This window comes from Oryza brachyantha, chromosome 1 (assembly GCF_000231095.2).
Source record: "Oryza brachyantha chromosome 1, ObraRS2, whole genome shotgun sequence".
NCBI classification, from domain to species: Eukaryota; Viridiplantae; Streptophyta; class Magnoliopsida; order Poales; family Poaceae; genus Oryza; species Oryza brachyantha.
In genome coordinates, this window is record NC_023163.2 from 24,459,692 (window position 1) to 24,483,780 (window position 24,089).

Genomic DNA, 24,089 nt, shown 5'->3' on the forward strand with positions numbered 1-24,089 from the left:
TAATCAAGCAAAAAATATAGTCTATACCGAGATACTCTCGGCTACACAGCCAACGGTGATTTTTAATGCGCTGCCTCATATCCTATAATTGCAGTGGATATACCTCTTGCTCTAACATTTCACGTTCTTATATTCTGCAGCCTCAAGCGCACGCCAACTAGCAATTACTTTCCCCTCTTTTTGTTTTTACATTATACGTGTTACTGTACATATATGCCTATAACACACTACGGTTTTGTGATACGGTATACCTCCATGCATGATGACTTTGTCTTTGTATCGTTCGTTCCAACTACATTATCATGATATTCTGTATGTGCTAACAACCAGCGTTATCCATCATACAGGTGTATTATGGCGCATAGCCTTATTTCGGAGCTTTCAATTGGAGATACAGGCGCCAAGATTTGCGCAAGGATTTCTAGGCTGTGGGACTTCTGCGATGTAAATGATGACACAAAAATTATACACAGCAACATGGTCCTCCTAGATGAAAAGGTCATCCATCATTCTCTGTGTTCTTTACAGTCCATTTACCTAACTATGCTATCGTATATGCAATTTTCTCACAATCATCTTAGCTGCAAGGAGCCAGTATACATGCACAGGTTTATCCACCAACAGCTCAAAGGCTCAAGTCAATGTTACATGAAGGGAAGGTTTACTATATTGACTCCTTCTGTGTCAAACAAGATACTAGAACATATAGGCCAGTAGGGAATGATTTAATGCTATCATTAACAAAGTGGACATCCTTTGAAGAACGCCTCCATGTTCCTGAGCAATTTCCTGCTGTCACGTTCTCGCTCACGTCGTTCGAAGACATTGCCTCTTTCGTTGATAGAAATCTCTTCTATGTTGGTATGTTGGCTGTGCATATACATTTAGTTATCTATGTCTTCTTTATTTAGTTTGACATGCCTGATGAAATGCCCTATACAAGTAGATGTTATGGGTCTGATCACCCAAATAGGCGACACAACTGTACTCCGGCCTAAATCAAGAAATGCTGGCAGCCTGAAGAGAACTCTGTAGATTTGCAATGCAAGGTTTATTTACCAAAACAACTATTCCTGTGCATGTTAAATACATCGCTATTATGCATTGTTCTCTTCATTTGTGACTAACAGGCTAATCCATACACTAGAGTAACCGTTTTTTGCCTAACATTACACCACAAATTTTCCCACAAATATACACATACAGCGGCTCAACGCTACCGGTGACGTTGTGGGGACAGAGGGCTGCTGCCTTTGATGCAGAGAGTATATACAAGGCTGGGCAAACACAACCTCAGGTTGCGGTGTTTGTAGGCACACTTGTCAAAAACTATAGAGGCATAGGTACAGTCATCCCATCTTCTTACATCATTACATATTGCATTCCACCATGTGTGCGCTTACTACATGTCCGTAATATATGTTTTAGGGCTGACAGTTACTGGGAGTGCACCCTGCAAGTGGTACATCAATCTTGATACACCGGAAGCTCTTGAACTAAAACAAAGGTGATGCTATTTTTGCTACCGTATTTTACATACTGTTATGCAGCCCGCAAACCAAACAACACCATAAAATGTTTCATGATTTACACCTACCCAGCTTTTCTACAAGCTTCCAGCCAATTAGGTGGGCCGACAGTGCACAGTCAAGATACAAACAAGAGGATCCCGAGCAAAAAACCATCGAGGAAATTCCTTCCATTAATCCTCACAAAAACAAGGTTATTTTCTTCTCTCTACATGTTGTTGCCTTCATTGCTACAGGTTGTGATTAGCCTCTCTTCATAATACTTCTATGGTTTATAGGGAGCTCAGTACATAGTCAATGTGACAATTAAGACAATATGCAGTGAGAATTCCTGGTGGTATAACTCATGTGACATATGTTATCGCACTTCTAAACCGTATGGTTCAAGCTACAGATGTATTGGATGCTTTAGTATAGGCACACCAGTGGCAAGGTAATTCTTCTCATGGCTGTGACTTTGCTCTCACTGTGTTACTCGCTTCAGTAAATATCTCATGCTCACATTGCTTTCATTGCATAGGTACAAGATTGTTCTTACAGCTGCTGATAATACTGCCAGCACCACTTTTATCATCTTTGGCAAAACAGCGCAGCACCTTATTCGTAGACCTGCTGAGTCTCTAATTGAAGAAAACCCAACAGACAGATTTTATCCCAGATGAAATCTTGCGTCTTACTGATCAGTCTTTTACATGGAATGTGAGTTACACACAGGAAGCTCTCCGAAGAGACCAGGAATCCTTGCAGGTTAACAGTGTGTTGTCTTCCAGTTCCTTGGTTACCCCACTGATGCTAACCTGTCCAAGTACCTCCCAGTCACCATCAGCCAGTGCATCAGCAGACTCTACATCCTCTCTCAAAGCACCTGCATCAACTAGCGAAATGACAGGCCCCTCTCATATATTAGATAATGAGAAAGAAACTATCATGGTACCTCAACTTCCATCAACCCCCTTGAAAAGCCCGGTCCTTTCCACAGGGGACAACACACCAACAAGCAAACTGAGCTCAGTCAACCTAGAAAAAAGGAAAGATATTGTATCAGTGTATCCAGTGCCATCGCCACAGCTCCAACCATCAACAGATGCAAAGGTATTATCCCCCCGAACACTGGTAATCAACAAGTACTTTCTTTTGGTATCCACAAGACTAATTTCAGTGTTTCTGCATTTTTTGCAAGTCTGATAGTCCTGACCGAAAAACCGCAAAGCACCTGTCTAATCCATCGTCTGCTACACCAACCATGTCTGCATCAGGAACAAAGGTAATAATTTTTCCTTGGTTCTTTTACCTCGACTGCATTCTATCCATCCCATGCTAACCTACCAAGGCAAGATAGGTCTCTGTGCCATTACATGTTGCGCAGTCTACACAGTCCTCTGCAACAGCGAAAAGCAGTGCAAACAAAAGGTATGAATCCATTCTTCTATCGATTACAAACGTGCATCCTTGCATACATTCAAAGCTGACCTCGGTATTCTTTCATTAGAACACGGTCTACATCTCTAGCTTCAGCTGCAAAAAAGTTGTTCAAACAGAGTGGTACCGACTCAAGGTATTAGTAGCTAACTACATATAAAAGTAACATACCTACATTTTTCCATTTGCATCGGGTGTAATGTTCCTGCCCATTTTTCACTGCAGCGAGTAAGCCCTGATAAACACCATCTGCCACGTCTTTTGGAGTCCTGTCTATATCCTACCATGTCGACCGCAGCAGACATTATAACGAACAAACAAATCTTACCCTTTTGCATAAAATCCACTTCCTTGTTGGATGGGCTCTATACCTATCCTTCCTTTTGCTAAAAACCTCTATATATTGTATAAGGCTACCAAGATCTTCTCTAATCAGCGTACAAACTTATTACATATTGCTACCAGTGTAGCTAATGTTGTATATACTATGGAACTACACCTTCGCTGTCTGTAAATTATTCTGTTAGTTTATAAACCAGATTTGACTGATGGCCATGTTACTATCTCGCTCGCCCTCTACATACGACACCATACCTTATATATATCTTCTAAATGCATCTAACATGAACAAAGGGACTCTGTTTTCCCACTATGCCACTCGCATTATTAATGCAGTAAACCAGCATGTCTATGTAACCAACATGAACAAAGAAGTTCTATTTTGCCTGCGTGCCACGCACATTGGTAGTGCAGTGCACCAGCATGTCTATGTATAGTTATGACCATCCACCATGCAACATCATCTATTATGTCCCAATTCTATCCATGTATGCCTGTGTAATACAACCATCTCTTTTATATACATCTGCTACTACAAATGGTGCTCTGCGATCTCATATTAGTACCGCGCGCATAGCGCGCGCCCCTCGCTAGTAGGATCCCAATAAGGGGAGGAGGTTGCGCGAACGTAACCCTCTATAGTAGCTGCAGCAGGCCAGCAGCGGCAGTCACACCACGTCGGGCTGGGGCGCGACATCGCTGCCAAGGAAGAGATGGAAAGGGACCGCGCCGCGCCGATCCCAGCACCGGCCGAGGCGACGGGGCGGCGAGCCGGTAAAACTGAACGGTGGTTAGCGTTTGTTTTGCATCTGTCAAAACGGTTTGCGTGCTGAATATTGACGCCAGGGGGCGCGACCAGCACAGCCCTAGCTTGGGAGGCAGTTTTTAAGCACACGATGTAGGTATATCCGTTGTTTGTATGTCATCTAAATAGTCATCAAAAAATATGAAACAATTTGAGAAGATAGTTTAATATGAGTTATTTCACTTCACCAACATGCAAGTTAAATTCAACTTTTACGAGTTATAGCAAAAATAACAAAAACAATTATGAATATGCGTATACTTAGTTTCAGTTTTGTTTTTTTTTTCTACAACTTGTAGAAGTTGAATTTAATCTTGCATATTTGTGGAGTGATATAACTCATATTAATCTATCTTGTCAAAATTTTTTTTATATTTTTTAATGACTATTTAGATTGCATGCAAGCACACCGTGTGCTGAAAACGGTTTCCCCTCAGCTTGGGGGAGTTCGGCGACGGCGAAGCGAAAAATTCGCGGTCGATCTTGGGATCAACGGAGGGTCTGAGCCACCAATCCATCGCGGAGATCTTGCCAGGAGTGGTTCTTGGGATCAAGGATGATACGCTTATGTTTCAGGTTAATTTGCAATCAGACAGAGAGACCGGAGCCATCATGGAACTGTGTGTGAGATCACTCAACGATTTAGAAGGATCTTGATTTAGTGGGGGCATCAGTCTCATGTCATTTCACATTAACCATGCTGATTTGGGGAGATGGACAAGCGATATGTATAACATTTTGTATCGTGATCCTCGACCTCGAGTCGCACACGTCGAGACTTCGAGATGTACGTAAGAGATCTTTGGGCTTAAAAATAAGTTACAGCTATTCTTGTGAACTAAATACAGCTTAATTGGTTATATTTCTTGTAATTTTTTAAACCCCGTAGGGTGTATCTTATTGAATGAGAGAAATACCGTACAAAGGCCCAAAGTAGACCTAGAGACTTAAAATCGAAAAAGGAGAAACATGGGAAAGAGACATCATCCGGCAATAAGGACTTAAAACATATTTTCTGTGACGAAACATGTTTTGAGTCCAAATCTCTCGCAAATGCTATGGTTTGGTAATTGGCACATATGCATTGTCAGTGTACAATTTTATCCTATAAGTCATATATGAAAGATTTCGGATGAAAATTGGTGCAGATGGAGTTTTGCACATAAAAGTTTGACAGGTGAAAGTTTTCAAGAAATCGTGTGCTGACATGACAATTGGCATTCATGAAAAACACGTGACAATGACTAAGGAAACATATACCGTATTTGAAATGTACAGTTTAGGATTCCAATTGCCAAGACGATGGATAGAAAATTCTTGTTTAAATCTCCGTAAGACCATAAGTAATGATCATGACCATGACCATTGTAGATAAAACTGGTGGTTTATACAAGGTAACCACCAAGGTTATTGTGGTTATTGTGATAACCGTGATTATCGTGGCAAGAAACTATTTAAAACTGTAAATATCGCACTCCGCAGAGAGTGGTTTTGGAGCATGGAGCGGTCAACTAAACTCAAACTTAAAGTCAGAGGAACATTAAGACTGACATATAGACCCCAACGTGTATATGTCCACATGCCAACGACATGGTTCCTCTGACTTAAAGTCAGAGGGTCCCGTTCCGACCGTGACTGCACGCCCCATGACATTCCGGCTGATACTCGTGAGGATGAGATATGTTGCATCAGATGTATGGTAGAAAATAGATCCATGATCGTGATTATGCAGTACTATTGTAATACATCTCGATGGAACCTAATGGCCATTTGTAGTACAGATGGTATAGACACAACTAAAAATTCTAAAGCACGTGAAGTACAATATTGGCTTGGTCATGTTATATCCTTGTCCATCTCTAACTGCAGCCCTGGTGTTGAACTGTTGATAACGATATCAGATTAACCATTTTCAGCCTGTGAAGAATCTTCTCCATGACTGCCACGGAAGAAAACCACCTGAGAATGAAGCAGAGTGACGCATATTTTCAGTTCATCTTTGTTAGCACACCACACGGTTCAAGCCCTATAAAAATTGCTAGCACGAGCCTAAATAGAATAATTCAGTAGTACGTACCACAGCCTTGACAACGAACATAGTAATCCTTCTTCATCACAAGCCCAGAGCCCCCACAGACTTCACATTTCTTCTGTGCAATCTAAAACCACAAGAGAAGACAATAATGAGGTGAAGGGTCGTAAAAATGATTAGGAAGAGCATACACCAGCTGCGAACAAGAGATGGTCTGAAATTCTGAATGCGTGATCGATAAGCACCATTTTCTTCACTCATGCTCCCCCCTCTTCTAATATACTAGGTGGTCCAAGCTTAGCACGCCTTCCAAAACTAATATTTTACTTTTAGTTTCTCATATACTAGTGTTTATAAAAGAAAATCATAAATGCTAATCCGATGATACTATAGCGTGTTTCTTAGCACGAGAAGGGAGTATTTCAGATTTTCAGTGTCCATACGAATATAACTAATGAACGTTACTAACGACTAGGTATTTACTCCGTAATTACTCATCACCATTGACTAAAATTCATTCTAGTAGTATTATTGCGTTCAGTTTAGGGCTTCAGTTTTTCACTGAGAGGAGTACACGCAGCTAGCGAGAAAAACAGTAGTAGACAAGCACTCACAATTCTCTTGCCGAACTCGACGCCTGCGACGACGAAGGGCGTCACTCCAGCTGCACATCAAAACCCGGCCAATACCATGATCAAAGATCAAGCACATAATTTGGGGGCGCAAATGAGAGGAAGCAAAGCCGAAGCGCACCTACAGCACCGACGACGATCTGCCAGGTGATCTGCGGGGGTGGGACGTCCATCGCGGCAACGGCGGCCGCGGCGGAGGGCCCGTCCACGGCGAGAGCGGCGGCTCCCCGGCCGGCGGGGGCGGGAGCTGCCCTCCTGGCGACGATGCCCCCGGCGGCCGGGAAGAGGTCGCCGCGCCCCGGGACCGCCAGGCCAGGCAGCGGGCCACTGCCCGGCAGGCACGGGGGAGCAAAAACGCGCGGCCGCATCGTCGCCACGGAAGCCTCCTTCTCACAGGACGCGTCTGGCTTTCGCGGCTCTGCTTCTGGTTGGGCGCGCGCGTCCACTGGTATACATTCTGGCGGGGCGCGAGGTTCCTCCCACCACCACGTCCACGATAAATACGAAACGGGGTCTAGCTTATTTTTGGAGTACAGATTATCCACACCATATTGCGAGTCTGAGTCCTGATGAGTCGACAACTACTCTCCTATCTGTTCACAACTTCACATGTTTTGCGCACAGCAGCTTGAAGAATGCTGAGTTCCGGTGCAGGGTTCACCCTGTTTACACTGCACGAGACTGCAGCAATCAACAAAATATTATTAATCCAGAAATTCAACGGAGCGATTACCAAACAAAGCATTCTTTAAATGACATTTACTCACATGATTGATCATGCTTGATCATAAAATTCCCGCATAATTTGGTTCGATGTCCCTCGGTATGGAAAAGAAAAATAAGGAAACGTACAATAACTATGGAAGTAAATATCCCTCGGTATGGGACCCAGACTGACAAAATTACAATTCCGAAGCTAAGCTAACAGGTTCACTAAGAGGCCTGTAAGAACATATGGATTACTCAGGTTTCCTTCTGAAACATAATAATCATCATCTTCGCCATAAGCGTCCCTGATGCTTTTGCTCCTGCATGCGCCTATAAAATGGCAGATTATGTTCGTTAGAAGCAGGTTGAAGGTTGTGGTAAAATGTGGCTTACCATGCATTTTTCCATATCCAGGTTAGTGTGAAACAGTCTGTTTCTTTACAGCACAAACTCAACAATGATATGCTCATTGTCAAACAAAAATGCAATGTTTTGGGAGTTACAAGCATAACAGCATTTCCTACTTTTCAGAAAATATTGAATATTCAGAATATAAATTAGCATCAGCTACAACTAGTTGATTATGGAACTGCTTACCTCTGGTGTTCCTTTGAACGCTCAATAAACTCAGTAGGTATATCACGGCCTTGATAAGACGCAAGAACAGTCCTGATATCAGAAGGTCTTGCCATAGCAACATCTGCCGCACACATTGTTTGTCAAGATTCAAAAACAGGAATACTAAGTATGCAAGTGGGGCAACCAAGCAGGCTTCAAAACTGTCGGGACCCAAACTGTTTTGCAATTAAACAACAAAATGAAAAGCTGAAAAAGGGGACGTGACAAAAACCCACATGAAAACGAAATAATATGAGTGTTAGTTGGCTAGTGCACTTGCATTCCTAAGAAATACTCAGTGAACCATTAAAAAAAATGGATGACAGGATAATAAGAGATTGATTAAAAGGCTTACATTCAAGAAAGGGAATAAGATCAAGTAGTTGCGTGTCATCATTTTCAAGCTTCCAAGGTTTGATCGGAACACAATTTTCTGGCTGCAGGCATGACTCAAGAGCATGCCCACTGATATAAATAACTTGCGCTGGATTTCTGTTTAGCTTTGATAAATCCTGTAATTGACAACATAGCATAAAAGATACAAGAAAAATTATATGCTGTAAAAATACAGCTAACCATACACTTCAATTGCAAAAGAATAAATAGAGCCTCTTATATGATATATAAGAACTCACAATTATTCTCATATTGACCACTTAGTTTTAAAAAACATTATCTAAATTCAAATTTAAAGTAGGATTCTTCACTAAGAAAACACCTAACTGTCAGCAAACCATTTAGTGAGTAGCTTATCAGCACTGAGCGCAAAAGATAAGCACCATAATCAAAAGAGTAAGTTGCAGGCTGGTCCTATTTACCATGCCCATTATAAATGGAAAAGGCTAAACAGCTTAGAAAATGGATGCTTGCGTAATAGTACATCTGTATCAAAATGTAAGCATTTCATTCTGGTCCAGATTCATAACCAGAAATGCACAGGTTTTGGACTGGAGGAAGTAGCTACCAACGGCCAATACATGTTAAGCTCAAGAAGGGAAGTTTGAAAGCATCAAAGGCCATTGCAGTAATTGTAGATACAAGATGATCTAGACCTTTTTGGACATACGCTGCTACCTTTTTTAAGTAATAGTCATGAGCAATAGTGTTGCAACAATATTTACCACTAGTCCACACCTCATGTAAAGTATTTGTTGCAAGAAAAAGCTAAGATGACAGCAACTTGCTATGAAGACAACTGGCAAGGTCATAAGGAGAGGGAGCTTATTGGGAAGGCATCATGCAGTTAAAACAATTAGAAGCAGTAGGATGTTGGTTTTTGCTTACAGTAATGAAAAGTTAATTATGGTGTAGACAATCCAGGTGAAACACCAAAAAATATGCACAAGACAGTTTGTTGTATTCTGTAGTACAGACAAAACTAAAGTAATGAAAGATGACGTGGTGTAACAAGAGGAGACAATATCATGAGTAATGTGTGAGAAATATGGGAGTATGGAGCCACAAAATAAAGGGAGCATTTTGATGAGCAGCGTATTCTCGGCAAGCCTCAAAAGTTCTCTCACCCAGGAAGAAACCCTTAAGCAATGAAACATACAAGCATTTATTTTGCACAGTTCTCCACAACATAATGCAAAAGAAGATATACTTCAGCATAGCAACTCACACATCGTATCATGATTGTAAACCTATTAGTTCCTACTCATCCACGTTAGAAGCTTCAGCTAAAGTGTTAGAGCATAAACCCATACGTAAGTCACGCATGACAAACCACATAGTCAGAAGCAAGATAAAGCAAAAGGATGTGTACATAAAGCTCCAATAGCTATATGTCATGTTGCAAAAAGGAGGAGAGCTTATAAGACAAGGCATGACTGAAGTGTTAGAACAAACCCATGCATAAGAAGCTTCAGCTGAAGTGTTAGAACATAAACCCGTATGTGAGTCACACATGACAAACCAGAGTCAGAAGCAAGATAAAGCAAAAGGATGTGTACATAAAGCTCCAGAGCTATATGTCATGTTGCAAAAGGAGGGGAGCTTATAAGACAAGGCATGACTAACAAAAATTTATCCGCTTATTGTGGTCCATATTTCATGCAAGAATCCAAAGAACTCACAGGTCTCGGTATTAATTGTGTCAACGTGAGGTGTGAGAACACTCCAAAAGCTCCTCACTAAATATTAAAGTATTGCTAGAATAGAGTCCAAAAAGGAATAGAAAGCCATGTCACAGCAACAAAAAGCAAAAGTATGTGTGCAGATAATGGTTTACATAACCCATGTCATATCGCAAAGGAAAGAGAGAGAGAACAATACAATGATGTGTAAATTATACATATATGTATATCCATCATTATCCATCCACCTTTCGTGTACCACATTTCATGTATCATGAGTCACTTCTTATCTGGACATTAACAAACTCTATCTTAACATTTAGATGCATGAGACTTTATCTCACTATAAATGCACAATGATTTATCATTGTTTATCACAAAATCATTTGAGATCATTAGTCCTACAGCATGGCATCCATAAATCGCCCCATAGTTTTCTTCACAGTTTGTTTGTTCCTCTTGTGCGATGGCTCTCTAGCCCAGCTATTAGGCCAGAGCACTAGTCAATGGCAGAGTTCCCGTCGTGGAAGTCCAAGAGAATGCAGATTTGATAGGCTGCAAGCATTTGAGCCAATTAGGAGTGTGAGGTCTCAAGCTGGCACAACTGAATTCTTCGATTTCTCTAACGAGTTATTTCAATGTGCCGGAGTATCTGTTGTCCGCCGAGTTATTGAACCAAGAGGCCTTCTACTGCCCCATTACACGAATGGTGCATCTCTAGTATATATCATCCAAGGTTTGTTCAACAATTTAAGTGCATAATGAATTAATTATCAACTGCCATGTTTATGTATCTCGTAATTAACATGGGCATGCCATACTTCCAGGGAGAGGTATAACAGGGCCGACTTTCCCAGGCTGTCCTGAGTCCTACCAACAGCAGTTCCAACAATCAGGTCAAGCCCAATTGACCGAAAGTCAAAGCCAAAGCCATAAGTTCAAGGATGAACATCAAAAGATACACCGTTTCAGACAAGGAGATGTTATTGCATTGCCTGCTGGTGTAGCCCATTGGTGCTACAACGATGGCGAAGTGCCAGTTGTTGCCATATATGTCACTGATATCAACAACGGTGCTAACCAACTTGACCCTAGACAAAGGGTAATTAAGCAGAACTTATCCAAAGTTAAACATTTTGTTAATATTTTGACCATATTATTCTACTTTTTTAGATGATGACTTACCTCTTAATTAATTGTTAGGATTTCTTGTTGGCTGGGAATAAGAGAAACCCTCAATCATACAGGCGTGAGGTTGAGGAGCGGTCACGAAACATATTTAGAGGTTTTAGCGCTGAACTGCTTAGCGAGGCTCTTGGCATAAGCAACCAAGTGGCAAGGCAGCTCCAATGTCAAAATGACCAAAGAGGGGAAATTGTCCATGTTGAACGTGGGCTCAGTTTGCTGCAACCATACGCATCACTGCAGGAGCAGGAACAAGGACAGGTGCAATCAAGAGAGCAATATCAAGGACAATATCAGCAAAGTCAATATGGGAGTGGTTGCTCTAACGGTTTGGACGAGACCTTTTGCAACATGAGGGTTAGGCAGAACATCGATAACCCTAACCTTGCTGATACATACAACCCAAGAGCTGGAAGGGTTACAAATCTCAACAGCCAGAAGTTCCCCATTCTTAATCTTGTACAGATGAGTGCAGTCAAAGTAAATCTATACCAGGTAAATGAACAGCACATCTTTTGTTTTTGGTAAAAGCTTTAATGCATACAACATACTAATAATGTGCATCTTTTCTATTGCAGAACGCACTCCTTTCACCGTTTTGGAACATTAATGCTCATAGTGTCGTGTATATTACTCAAGGTCGTGCCCGGGTTCAAGTTGTCAACAACAATGGAAAGACAGTGTTCAATGGAGAGCTTCGCCGTGGACAGCTACTTATTATACCACAACACTATGTAGTTGTAAAGAAGGCACAAAGAGAAGGATGTTCTTACATTGCATTTAAGACCAACCCTAACTCTATGGTAAGCCACATTGCAGGAAAGAGCTCCATCTTCCGTGCTCTCCCAAATGATGTTCTAGCAAACGCATATCGTATCTCAAGAGAAGAGGCTCAGAGGCTCAAGCATAACAGAGGAGATGAGTTTGGTGCATTCACTCCAATCCACTCCAAGAGCTACCAAGATGCTTATAATGTGGAAGCATCCTCTTAGGCTGGCTTGCAGACAAAAAGAATAAATAAAGTGCAAGCAATTACTTTGCTGCATGTACTGCCCTGTCTTTTGACTAATGATAATAAAGCGTCTCTTTTTCCTTATGTTTGCTATTTCATTCTATATCAAAATATGAAATTGATTTGTTGTGCAATCCATAATACATAAATATAACAACCCTAAGTAGTTATTTTAATACCCCACCAGAAAACTACGTACACATCCACAGTTATTAAGGTGCCACTGCACCAAAGCATTTAGGGAAGCACACCACACTGGTCTCCTCGTGTAACAGGAGAAGGGCAAAGGCCTTGGCCAAGATGCAGATGAGAAATTACCACTCCACCAATTCAAAGATTTTATTGCATCCAATGAAGATTGAAAGGAAAAAATTAATAAGAGTATGAAAAATAAAGAATAAAGTGTACAACCGGCCCCTAAGGTTGTTAGCATCTAGGTCCCCAAGCCCCACAGTCACAAAATGTGCATCTAGATCCTAGAACTTGTTAAAGTGTGTCAATGGGTCCCAACTTGCCACAAAAGATCCTACCTGGTGCTGACATGGCATGCGGCATGCCACACAGACAATGATGTGGCATCATTTTTAACTCTACTGTGACTGACTTGTTAAAGATGATGTTATGTCAGGGTCTGTGTGGTATGCCACGTCAGCGCCACATATGACCCCGAAGAGGTCATGGCAGTTTGGGGCCTAGATGACATACTTTAGCAAGTTCTAGAAACTATATGTGCATTTTGAGAGTATGGAAACCTAGATGACATAGACAAACTAGTTTAGGGACCAGCCATGCACTTTTACTCAGAAATAAAACTCCAGAATTATTTACATTACAATATAAAACCCATCAATGAGCTCATGTTTTAAGAATTAACCCATGTCAGATTGATATAATCTCTAGGTATTTTTAGAGTATGAGAGGAAACCATACAAGATACAACAAGCTAGGCTGTGTCGGTATGAAGCCAGATTCTACAGAGCAAAGTGGACGAGGTAGTGTGTGCTTAACGCATACTCTATCCCAAAAAAAACAACTTTTGGCTACAAATAAAGTATAACATACAGTAATTACTCAAAAATCACAATAGTATAAAAAAGAAGATAGTTCTGCAATTTATCTTGCCAAAAGGGTCCATAAAGGATCAATATGTGAAACTGTTGAAACCAAATGTAAAATGCAACTACGAGAATAGATGGTAAGAGCATAAGACTCACATACCCGATAATGTTTTCCATTTTCATATTTAGTTGCGACTCTTGATAACCTGTGCCGAACATAGCCCTTTGGATCCAGTCTTTCAATAACAGGATCAACATACTGTCCATGTAAAATATTTCTTCCGAGTTTATATATTTTTCAGAAACAACCAAATTGCTGAGGAAATTCTGGTAAACTTACCATACTCAGCTGATCAGAGTACACAACAATTTCATAGAATTTCCCAAGATGTTCCAAGAAGGCGTCCACTCCTGGCCTCTTAAAAGTTCTCCATCCTCGTTCACGCTATACATGTATACATAAAAAGGAAATTGTTGGTCAGGCAGCCTTCCAAGGGTCATAAACTAATATAGTGTGCATGTTTTAAAGCTAAACAAGAAAATATATAGGCTTCTACCATAGTTTGGCAATTTTGCAGTAAACATCCATATATATAAGAGTCAGTATATATGCTTTATTAGGAAGTTTTAATATAGACAGAAGTTGACAAAGGCAAACAGGAGATCCGTTTGACGGATAGGTGAACCAAACAAAAAAAGTCACATGCTTCCAATTGAACAAGCAAATAAGTTAAAACAATTTAAAATACCCATCCCTTTTTAGATCAATCAAAGTGGGGATTAACATCAGAACTAAGGACCTGTTTGGATCTCTGATTGCACCAAGACTAGATCTTGCCAAAGAGATTTTAGAGGGCAACAACCTAAAACTTTCTTTGGATCACATAACAGATTCATTGCGATACCCAAGAAAGTTTAAGGTTATTAGGCTCTCAAATCTGTTAAAGAAAACAGTATTGGTAAAACCAGAGATCCAAAAGAACCCTTTAAATAAGCAAGAGCACTTTCAAGTTTCACCGTACAGAATAGATGGTAATGTTCAAGTACAAATTTGTGGAGAGACTAAGAAACCAAAGTGTTAAAGGTTGTGGAACTTTTAGGTTTGGGTCATACTGCATAATACATAAGGACTTCATAGAAAACATAAATGTTCACCTTCCAATCTGAGTATACAAGAGTCTCATTCAGATCCAGAACTAGGGTGAAGACATGCTGGTCTTGAGGAAGTAGATCTGGAAGAAGTTTATCTGATGATGGTTCGCTAAAGCCCTTTAATAAAAAAGAGTATTAGCATGATATGCACATCAGTTCACAATACCCAACATGGATAATGAAGAACAGAAGATTTAATATCTTTACTAACACGAATTTGATCTTCTATTTGGCTCCTGGTATCCAGATAGAACTCAATAGCAGCAACGGGAACTGCAAAACAAAATATATGTGTTTAAGAATTGAGATGCAGAGAAAAAAATACATCTGATGCAAACAGAAGGTTAACAACCAACTTAGGCCGAGTTCGTTGTTGGGGGCATAAGTTAACTTATGCCCTGGCACGGAAAACGTAATAATAGATTAGTACATGATTAATCAATTATTAATTATTTAAAAAATATTAAATAGATTAATATGATTTTTTAAAATAACTTTCCTATAGAAATTTTTTGCAAAAAATACACCGTTTAGCAGTTTGGGAAGCGTGCGCACGGAAAACGAGAGGGCCTTAGTTAGCTAGCTGTGGTGCCGAACGCAGCCTTAGTACATGAAAGGGTTAAAAGACGAGCCCCTGCTATCTAGGGCAGCTCGTATCATGTTTCTTCCAAGTGGTGCATGTTTTTCTAGAGCTGTAGAATGGTCTAGAATGTGCATCAGTTTGCAGTTAGAACAAATCGATATTTAATAAACAGCTTTGTACAAAAACACATGTTCTCTGTAGCAACTGGTTGCAGCAAATGTAAAGTCTAAAAGTTACATATTAAAACAGTTCCTCTAGGCCTCTAGCTAATTGATTATCACACAAAGCGTCCTACTTCCTAGCTACTTTACACAAGGTTATAGTACCCCTACTGTTTTATTTACCACTGTGAAGTTTGGTTTGCATATTTGGAAGTTATTGTATATGGATTAGTGGTCATGCATACAGTAAAATAGAACTTTCTGGTTACCATTACTTTAGTGCGTACAAAATTATATTTCAGAGTGAAAAGACTTAGTTATTCACTTTGAAGCAGAGTGAAATTCCCCTTAGGTTGGCTGCATACAAAATTATATTTCAGGGAGTGACAAGACTCAGTTATTCACTTTGAAGCAGGGTGAAATTCCCTAATGTTGGCTGGAAAGTACTATTCCACAAAGAAAAATAACATAATGGTAAATTGCTCCCGAAGTGGATGAAGAAAAGTATGCATGACATGTTGAAACTCTATAATCCAGAGGTAACATAGTAAAGATAATGAAGGAGTGTGACGCAGTCAGAACCTTTCATGGCTGCTGAATAAGCCATAGCCTGAAACTTCTGCAGAGAGGAAAACATATTTGTTCTATCAGGCATGGTTGAAATCCAAATCCTGTAATCCATTTAAGAACTTCACCCTTTTTCCCACTGTCAGAATACACGTCTACAGTAGAACATATTGTCTCATACTAGAATAACTTTTGGTTTCAGATGTCCAAATCTCGACTACTCTATTGTTGTACAAACATTCACCCATGAAACCGAATTCTTTTTACACAGAAAATCAAAATTCTGGGGCATATTTCCAAGGGTATTACTGCTTATGCAGTCACACAATTAAGGAACTAGCAATAAGTTAACACGCACCCAAGCATGAAACATGACAAACAACCACATTACCTCGAAACCAGACAGGTCATCACGGATGGGCTCCTTCGAATTCTTCCGGAACTCACGTGTTTTCTGATCAATCTCATCCAGAGAATAAGCTACATAAATCAAATACACGAGCAGGAATGAATCATACACAACGAACCAAACCGAACCCCGCCCATTTTAAATTGAGAATGAGAATGAAATACTGCAATGCGAAGTAGCAGTGCCGAGAGGCCTCCAGGAGATTAGGGATCAGAGATCGCACCATAGCTGACGTAGCCTGTGGCGCCGACCGCCGCGGCGACAACCGCGAGGATGCTGCCCTTGAGCAGGCCCAGCGGCTTGCGGGTCGGCGGAGGCGTAGCGGAGGAGGGGTCGCCCGCGGGGGACGAGTAATCCGCCTCGGAGGCGGCGACGGCGGCCGCGGCTTCCGCGGGCCCTGACGCGGGGGAGGCGGCGGAGAAGCAGCGGGCGGAGATCCTGGGAAGGAGCGGGACGAGAAGGCGCGACCTCGCGACGCCTTCCATGCCCGCGCGGGATAAAACCTCGGGGGTTGGGGTTTTGGATTGCTTGCAGTTGCAGAAGACGAGGATGGTTTAAGGAGAGAGAGGGAGAGAGGCGGCCGAGCGCGTGACGGCGAGGAGAGGAGGGAGGAGGGCGGAGGCGCCGGATAGGCGAAGGCGGAAGGAGATGGAGAAGTCAGGAGCGTCCCTCTGTGGCCCACTTGTAAGGGAGAGGGACGATTTTTCAGCGGGAGCGGGTGGGGCCGTGGGCATATGCCTAACACGATGCGCTTTTGTGTCGAATTCGACACGGCCCAGTGGCCCACGATGGCGCCCATGGGACATGATGGGCCGAGCCACGAATGGGGATTTCTAGCCGATCAGAGCACTATGGATATAGCCCCCCTCGGTTGGGAAAAGAAAGATTCCTAGAATCCCAGTATACCGATAATTAATGTATAAGTAGTATCGGTGCATGTGTAAGGAGCATTCAAACGATAAAATTTCTTGATTTGTAGAAAGATAGGTAGAAATATAGAAGTTGATCTATTTGAAACAAAATTAAGATTTTAGAAGTTGGTTTATTTTAAGACGATCGGTTCGCCAAGTTTCCATTCTAAGCATATTTATATAGTCCCTCAATTTATTTTAGTTCTATTGAGCGTGCGCGATAACAGAAATCCAAAATTTAGCATTGATGTAAAACAATATACATATCCTATGTTGATGTTAGACATCTGTTTAATAATGTATGACTTTCTAGCATTATCTAGATTAATATGAATACTGTAAATCTAGATATATTGATCAATAAATAAATCTAGTTATAGCCAAAAAAATCTTATAATATGAAAATAAAAAGAGTATCATATAAAAACAATTTTGGTTGTTACGCGATTGAGTGGACAAAAATCAGTTATCCGATTGTTTTGAAAGAATGTTGCCCCAGACACACGTAGGCAAGTTGGCGAGATTCGAATTTTTTTAGAATTAATAATATTTTAATAGAAAATCGTAAAAGTAGTGGTCAGTAAAAATCCTGAATATAGGTGCTTGTTGAACGGATGTAGTTCGACAGGCGCTCTAACGAACAGCCAATGCGTGACTGAAAATGAGATCGAACTAGATCGCTAGCACTGCAATTCGACAGGGCTTGGCGAACCCCTGTCGAACTATGACAGTTTGACAGGTCTGGCTGGCTCAGTAGTCGAACGGGTGGTGGGCCCTATCGAACTCCCTTCGTTCAACAGGCACTAGTCGAACGATAACGAACGCTTATCGTTCGATAGACTTCTAAATTCACGATTTTCCCTCGATGACCTCTACTTTTGTGATTTTCTATTAAAGTGATATTAATTCTCAAAAAACTTCGCGAGATTCAAACCATTAAGTTCTACTTCCATTTCAGAATTTTCAGCTTTACCTAAATTTATCAATTAATCAATATATATGGTTTGGATATATTTCTAAATAAATTAGCATACATATGAATCTAGTTAGCACTAAAAGGTCTTACTTTGTGAAACGGAGTGAGCATCAATTTGTTAGTCCCGTCGGTATATGTTTTCTTCTAGGATGGACATTCTACTCGTACGCTAGCAGCTTCAAAAAGTTAAAACACTCATTTTCCTCGCAAAAAGGCTAAATTACATTTCAAGTCGTTTATAAAACGATAGTTTACCAACTAGAGTACCCTTTGAATTTATAGGTTTGTGTATGAATTTTATAGGATTCAAATTCTATAGGACTTTTCCTATATAACCCTTCGAACGTAAGGTTGGAGTTTACAAAACCTATAAAATTTCCAATAAATGCCACAATTCATGTTGATTTTGTAGGAAAGTTAATGAGCTCTACTCATTGAAAAGTTTCCTTCGAGTATATCTCTCTCATCTGATTCCCGCGTGTTTTCCGTGGTCTATTCAAATGACCATTCATTTTTCATGTGTTATTGCAATCTCTTTTTACATATATATTCATATAAAATCATATGTTTTCATGTTCCTTAGTTTTTTCGATCCCACGCTATCAAAGTATCCATTCGTTTCGTGGGTTGTAACAGGCTAGACCGCTAGACACAAAACCCAAGGGGGTGGGCCTCGTATTGGCTAAGACGAGGGATGTGCGCAGGACAAACCCATCTATAAGGGATGTTCTAAGAGAGTTTAATGAGGAACATTAGACTATACAATTGTTAGATACAATATGGAAATAAACGATATACGTGTTACGTGTGTGGTGGGACGAGGGGATGGAGGAGGACAGATGCATGCTTTCTAGCAGTTTAGAAAATAGTGGTTACAATTTTTATGTCAACTTGATATTACCACAAATAATTTAAGCAGAATAAATGATCTGTTCAAAAGCTAAAGCAGGTGAATCGAATGTTTCGTTAGGGAATAAAAGTGTTTCCATTCAATGACACGCTTCCCAATTAAGGTAGGTGTACTTTAAAAAATATATATGATTTGTATAGCACTATTTTAAATCCATTTTAAAACTTTACGATATGCAATTCATTCGTTCGTACTGTTGAATAATTATCACAAGATTATCACAAGTTATTCAACAATCCGTTCCATTCACGAGAACAAAAGCCACCTCTGTAGCCAACAATTCTTTTGCTTACTAGAGAACTTCGCATCCATCTTGACCGCGTTTGTTCAAATCCACTCGAGCCAAAATGTCTCGTGCCCTTTTCGGTGCCCAGTCAGCTTGCTCCTCTCGACGTCAGCCATCCAATAAGATTGGCACATTGACATAACTATGTGGTTATTAAAACTTGTTTCCACCTGTTCAATAAAAGAAATGGCCCAACAATTGTAGTACTATGATAAAGAAAATGACCTGTTGGCTTTAGACTAATGGAGAGCAAGCAATCTAGAGCCCAGAGGGACCATTACGTCAGCACAATGGAGCATCCGATGGTATCCGATAGTCCGATCCTTGCACGCGGTCACACGTCAGTCGCATTGACCTGTGCAGTAAAGACTACAGCCTGACGTCCTCGTTTTCCTTTAAAAACCGTATCAAGCTCAGCATCGTGACAGGGACAATCATGCCCTGATTGCCTGAAGTCGCTCGAAAACAACGCGGAATTTAGCCATTAGCATGACGGGGTCCTACTACGACGACGACAGCGATGGGAGAACGCACGTCCGTGAGATTACCGAGACCGTGACAGCATAATGCTACTGGATCTTATCGAAGGTGTCGGTCTCCTTACGCCGAAAGGGCATGCTGCCACCATGTTATCAATCCTCTTATCTTTTGTGTCTTTATAGCTTTTTCATCGAACATCAATGATGCGAAACGAGTTTTATATATAATTGCACCGTTCCTTAGCCCTTACTCTTTCAGTCTTTCTTCTTCTTTTTTGCACTACAGGAGTGAATCTAGTTTTCTAAAGCGGGAGAGAGACAGTTTTTAGGCTCGAGGAAGATTGGGCAATATAGCTTAAGACTTGAGCCGTTCTGTTGGCTCGAACTCGAAGCCTCGAAGGCGTTACGACGAACCAGAGTCCAGAGTTTGAATCAACAGACGGAGACGCGAATGATAAAATGGAAGCCGACACTCCACTGTACTAAGACGAATTTATGGCACGTTTTTATTGAGAAATGGTAGTATTGTACACCCGGACCACGGAGGCGGAATCCTACGCTACGCTAACACGGAGCCCACGGCCGCACCACCACGCACCGTACACCGGGGCGGCACGCACTTCCAGGTGGGCCCGTGCTGGCGGTTATACCCCCACGAGTCCCGTCCCCATCTCCACCTCCAACGACACCCCCCCCCCCCCCGGCGACGAGGCGCCGCTGATTCGGCCGGCCGGCCGCGCCGCCGCTTTCCTTCCTCGGTGCCCCCCGGCCGGGTCTCTAGATCTCAGGCTCCGGCGGCACGTCCACCGCGGCGGCCGCCTCCGGGGGGTGGTGGTGCCCGGCGACGAAGTCGATGAGCTCCTTGCCGGACTCGTCGATGGCGCTGGAGGGGGGCGGCGAGATCCGGAGCAGCACGGCCACGGCCACGAGGAAGAACCCCGTGGAGACGAGCAGCGGCCAGAAGAAGGAGACCACGGCGCCGAGCCTGGGCCCGATGGCCGAGACCGACACCACCGTGGCGGCCACCAGCGCCACCGCGGCCGCCGCCTGCAGCCGGTGCTCCCACATTACCTCCCCGAGCCTCCCCTTGGTCGCCATCGCCGTGGATCGATCGGTCGGCAGCCCGGCCGGTGGAGAGATCTAGTCTACTACTAGCTACTACCGGGTGGCGATGGGGCTAGGGCTAGGGCTTTTGGGTTTCCGCGTCGCGAGACGAGATGCGGAGGCGGAGGGTGGTGGTGAGTGGGGAAAGGGGGATGGAGGGGAGCTTGGGGTTATCTCAGACTGAGGAGATTCGCCCTGCCGCCGCCTCCAGCCAAGGGCCGTGTGCTCTTTTGGGCATGTTTTTGCTTGCAGCGCCGGGGGAATGGTGCGCACTGTGGATGACTCCGCATGCCCTTCTCTGCTGGAGTTTACCGATATGCCCTCACTCTCGAGTCAGCTTTGTTTAGGATGCCCAACAGCCCATGGTTTCGTTCTTAAAAGCTTGAAGCTCTTGCTCGGATCAAACTTGATTCGGATTTGCTCAAACTCATAATCTTAATGAGTCGAGCTGAGTTGAGCTTTTAGCTCATGAGCTTAATGAGCCACCCCGCAAGCTGCTCGTTTAGCTTATTAGTACTAATGATCATTGTATTTTTATATATTTAGAAGTTATTAATCAGTGTGTAGACCTATAATCATATCCAAAGTTTATATTTAGTGAGTAATTTATTAGGTAGTATCTATTTTATGTTAATATATGATGCTACAACGATAAATTTATAAGTTATAAAGATAATTTAAATGTGACTTATCCTATTAACGAGCCGAGCTAGCTCATTATCTATCCTTTAATGAGCCGAGCTAGCTGGTTGACAAGTAAATTTGTCTATATATTATTTTTTACGTTCCAAATTGAAGTATGGATTTCATTAAAATGTTTGTTAGATATCATGTATAATGGTTATATGCATTGCTAACAGACATATGTATTATTGCACAAATTCTTTAATGATATGGATGTTATATCAATCTTTTTCTTTAAACAAAGACCCTTATCATTTATCAATACTCTAAACATCGGTTAGTCAATGCTTTGCTTATTATAAGCATAAGCAAAATGACATATTAAGTGTTAAAAGAATAATTTGTCGGTAACTTCTTTATCTATATTTTAAGGTTAAAAAATAAACTATAATAATCTAAAATCAACTCTAAATTAAAATTTTAAAATTTAGAATTTAACTTATAAGGATAAACAGAAGCAGAAAAGTGTAGGCGTTTATCTCTAATATCCATGTATATCGTTTTTTTTCTGTTGGGACATTAAACATAAAGACAATAGTAAACAATAAGTGCAGTTCATCGTATTTAGCATCATAAATAAAAGTCAATAACCGATTAAGTTTTTAAAATTAAAATAAAGACTACTATAGCTGTAACATTAAGCCAGATCAAGGACACTGTTAGATGGCCGGAAGCCTGGAACCGTCCCACCTTGGCCCAAATCCAACGCGCCAACCACCGATAGTGCGGGCAAGTGTGCCGTCAAACCAAGAACCAAAAGGGTTTTCGACTTTGTGGAGGGCATTTTGGAGGAAGTGCGTTGTGCATCCGTCGGTCGGCTCCTTTGGATCGTCGGGGCCCAATTGGCGGGGGCGGACACGCGGCCGCGGGCAGAGGGCGCTGCCGCTGCGTCTCTCACGTGCAGGGGGGCACCCCCCTGCTACCCCTCCCCCCTGCTGCAGTGCACACGTCCACGGACCACGGCTCCACGATCCCCCACCCTCCCGCCGTGGCCCGTGGCCTCCTCCCGATCTCGATTGGGCCGGCCGTCGCATCGATCCAGCGATCTCTCTGCTTGTTTCGATTTGGCTTGCGAGTAACGTGCGCGTGTGTGTCCGCGTGGGTTCTAGTGTTTCGGACGTTTGAAAAAAAAATTCGGTGCCAGAAATCTCGTTTTGTTTTGTTTCGTTTGAAAAGGAGGAGCAGGCGTGATGCTAGCGAAGTCTGGTCCCATTGCCTCGACGGGATGGGGGATGATCAGATGAAGGGCACAGGCGCACGCCTGCACCTGTCCTGCACGCCTGCACCTTACGGCGGACGATGGCAAGATGGGTACAGCTCATACCTAGCAAACGAAACGGGTGCGCTTGTAGCCTTGTACGCATTGTTTGGTACTGTAATACTGTTGCGTGTTTTATTATGGAACTTTTTAGGACCGGTACTAAAATGTGGTCATTTTTTGGGCTAATGAGCTCGAGCAAAGCCAACAAGAAACCCCTGCTACATCCTATCCTATCACTTAAACAACCCAAGCGAGTCATTTAGGAATTAGGATGAATAAATCATGTTCAGGATGCTGACCATGCAAGTAAATAAGCCTATATGGTTGTCACAGTAAGCTAAGTATTTGGTTCAGCTTGAGATTACTGTAATCTAGATTATTAAGTTAGATTACTATATATTGTAAACTGTAGTAGCATAATATGTTAGATTTTGTCTTTCTAGATTATTAAAGGACTAGATAAGTAACTTATAATGTTAAAAGTCTAGAATACCCTCAACATCCCTTTATCATTTCATGACTATTTACCGCAAATACAAATTCTAAAATAGCTAAAAAATCAGATAATAATTAAAACATTCATGAATATTTTATCCATACAATATGTGTACAGCTGAGTGGGGTGGCCGTGGTACCACCCTACTCGGTCTATCACACACATAAGGCGCCACGAGAGATGACGGTGTACGATACTGTATAATATTGAATGACATGTTGGTAATTAATTTGATGTATCTAAGCGTGGAGCGTCTTTGGCCATTTAATAATCTAAAAAAATAATCTCCAGAGGCTCCAAATTTTAACAATCAATCCCAATAATATATTTGTTTGATTTAGCTTAATTGCAATAAACTAAATTATAATAATGTCAACCTTCAAAGAGGGCCATATATGGCTCCCACTGTTTTGCCATGTTTTTACAAATTGAAAAACAATTCGTATGAAAAACTTTTATACATGTGATCATAGCGACTCAAAATCAAAAGTTATAAAAAAAATCACGATTAAAACTCCAAAATCAAGTCTAAAATTAAATTTTTATAATTTATTTTTTTATCTTACAAGCAGCCGTAACCGTGAAACCACGTGAATCCATATGAAAAGGTTGATTCGCGAACATGTGCGCGTCTCCACACACATGTGAACAACTTTCTACTCTAGTCCTTGGGGCATTTAAATCGGATTAATTAC

At 41.7% G+C, this 24,089-nt stretch overlaps 4 protein-coding genes and 1 pseudogene across 4 annotated transcripts; 2 read left to right on the forward strand and 3 right to left on the reverse strand.

Moving 5' to 3' along the window:
* Positions 1 to 354: 354 nt before the first annotated feature.
* Positions 355 to 1,511, forward strand: LOC121055491 (annotated as a pseudogene).
* Positions 1,512 to 5,766: 4,255 nt separating this feature from the next.
* LOC102704013 lies at positions 5,767 to 7,600 on the reverse strand. Its single transcript, XM_040521980.1, has 5 exons — positions 7,524 to 7,600; positions 6,878 to 7,437; positions 6,739 to 6,788; positions 6,170 to 6,251; positions 5,767 to 6,051 (listed from the first exon to the last, which is right to left on the reverse strand). The coding sequence occupies exons 2-5, from the start codon at positions 7,122 to 7,124 to the stop codon at positions 6,005 to 6,007; spliced, it is 426 nt and encodes a 141-aa protein (XP_040377914.1). The 5' UTR covers positions 7,125 to 7,437; positions 7,524 to 7,600; the 3' UTR covers positions 5,767 to 6,004.
* Positions 7,601 to 7,702: 102 nt separating this feature from the next.
* On the reverse strand, positions 7,703 to 16,906 carry LOC102704567 (mitochondrial import inner membrane translocase subunit TIM50-like). The gene is made up of 10 exons (XM_015835710.2): positions 16,511 to 16,906; positions 16,270 to 16,358; positions 15,894 to 15,930; positions 14,779 to 14,840; positions 14,571 to 14,684; positions 13,756 to 13,860; positions 13,576 to 13,674; positions 8,438 to 8,594; positions 8,062 to 8,164; positions 7,703 to 7,794 (listed from the first exon to the last, which is right to left on the reverse strand). Exons 1-10 carry the CDS (start codon positions 16,770 to 16,772, stop codon positions 7,749 to 7,751), a joined length of 1,074 nt encoding a protein of 357 aa, XP_015691196.1. The 5' UTR covers positions 16,773 to 16,906; the 3' UTR covers positions 7,703 to 7,748.
* On the forward strand, positions 10,512 to 12,441 carry LOC102704291 (glutelin type-A 1). Its single transcript, XM_006644684.3, has 4 exons — positions 10,512 to 10,896; positions 10,988 to 11,262; positions 11,364 to 11,840; positions 11,924 to 12,441. The coding sequence occupies exons 1-4, from the start codon at positions 10,569 to 10,571 to the stop codon at positions 12,335 to 12,337; spliced, it is 1,494 nt and encodes a 497-aa protein (XP_006644747.1). The 5' UTR covers positions 10,512 to 10,568; the 3' UTR covers positions 12,338 to 12,441.
* Positions 16,907 to 20,538: 3,632 nt separating the features above from the next.
* LOC102704847 lies at positions 20,539 to 21,280 on the reverse strand. Its single transcript, XM_015839651.2, has one exon. The coding sequence runs from the start codon at positions 20,945 to 20,947 to the stop codon at positions 20,627 to 20,629; it is 321 nt and encodes a 106-aa protein (XP_015695137.2). The 5' UTR covers positions 20,948 to 21,280; the 3' UTR covers positions 20,539 to 20,626.
* Positions 21,281 to 24,089: the final 2,809 nt, after the last annotated feature.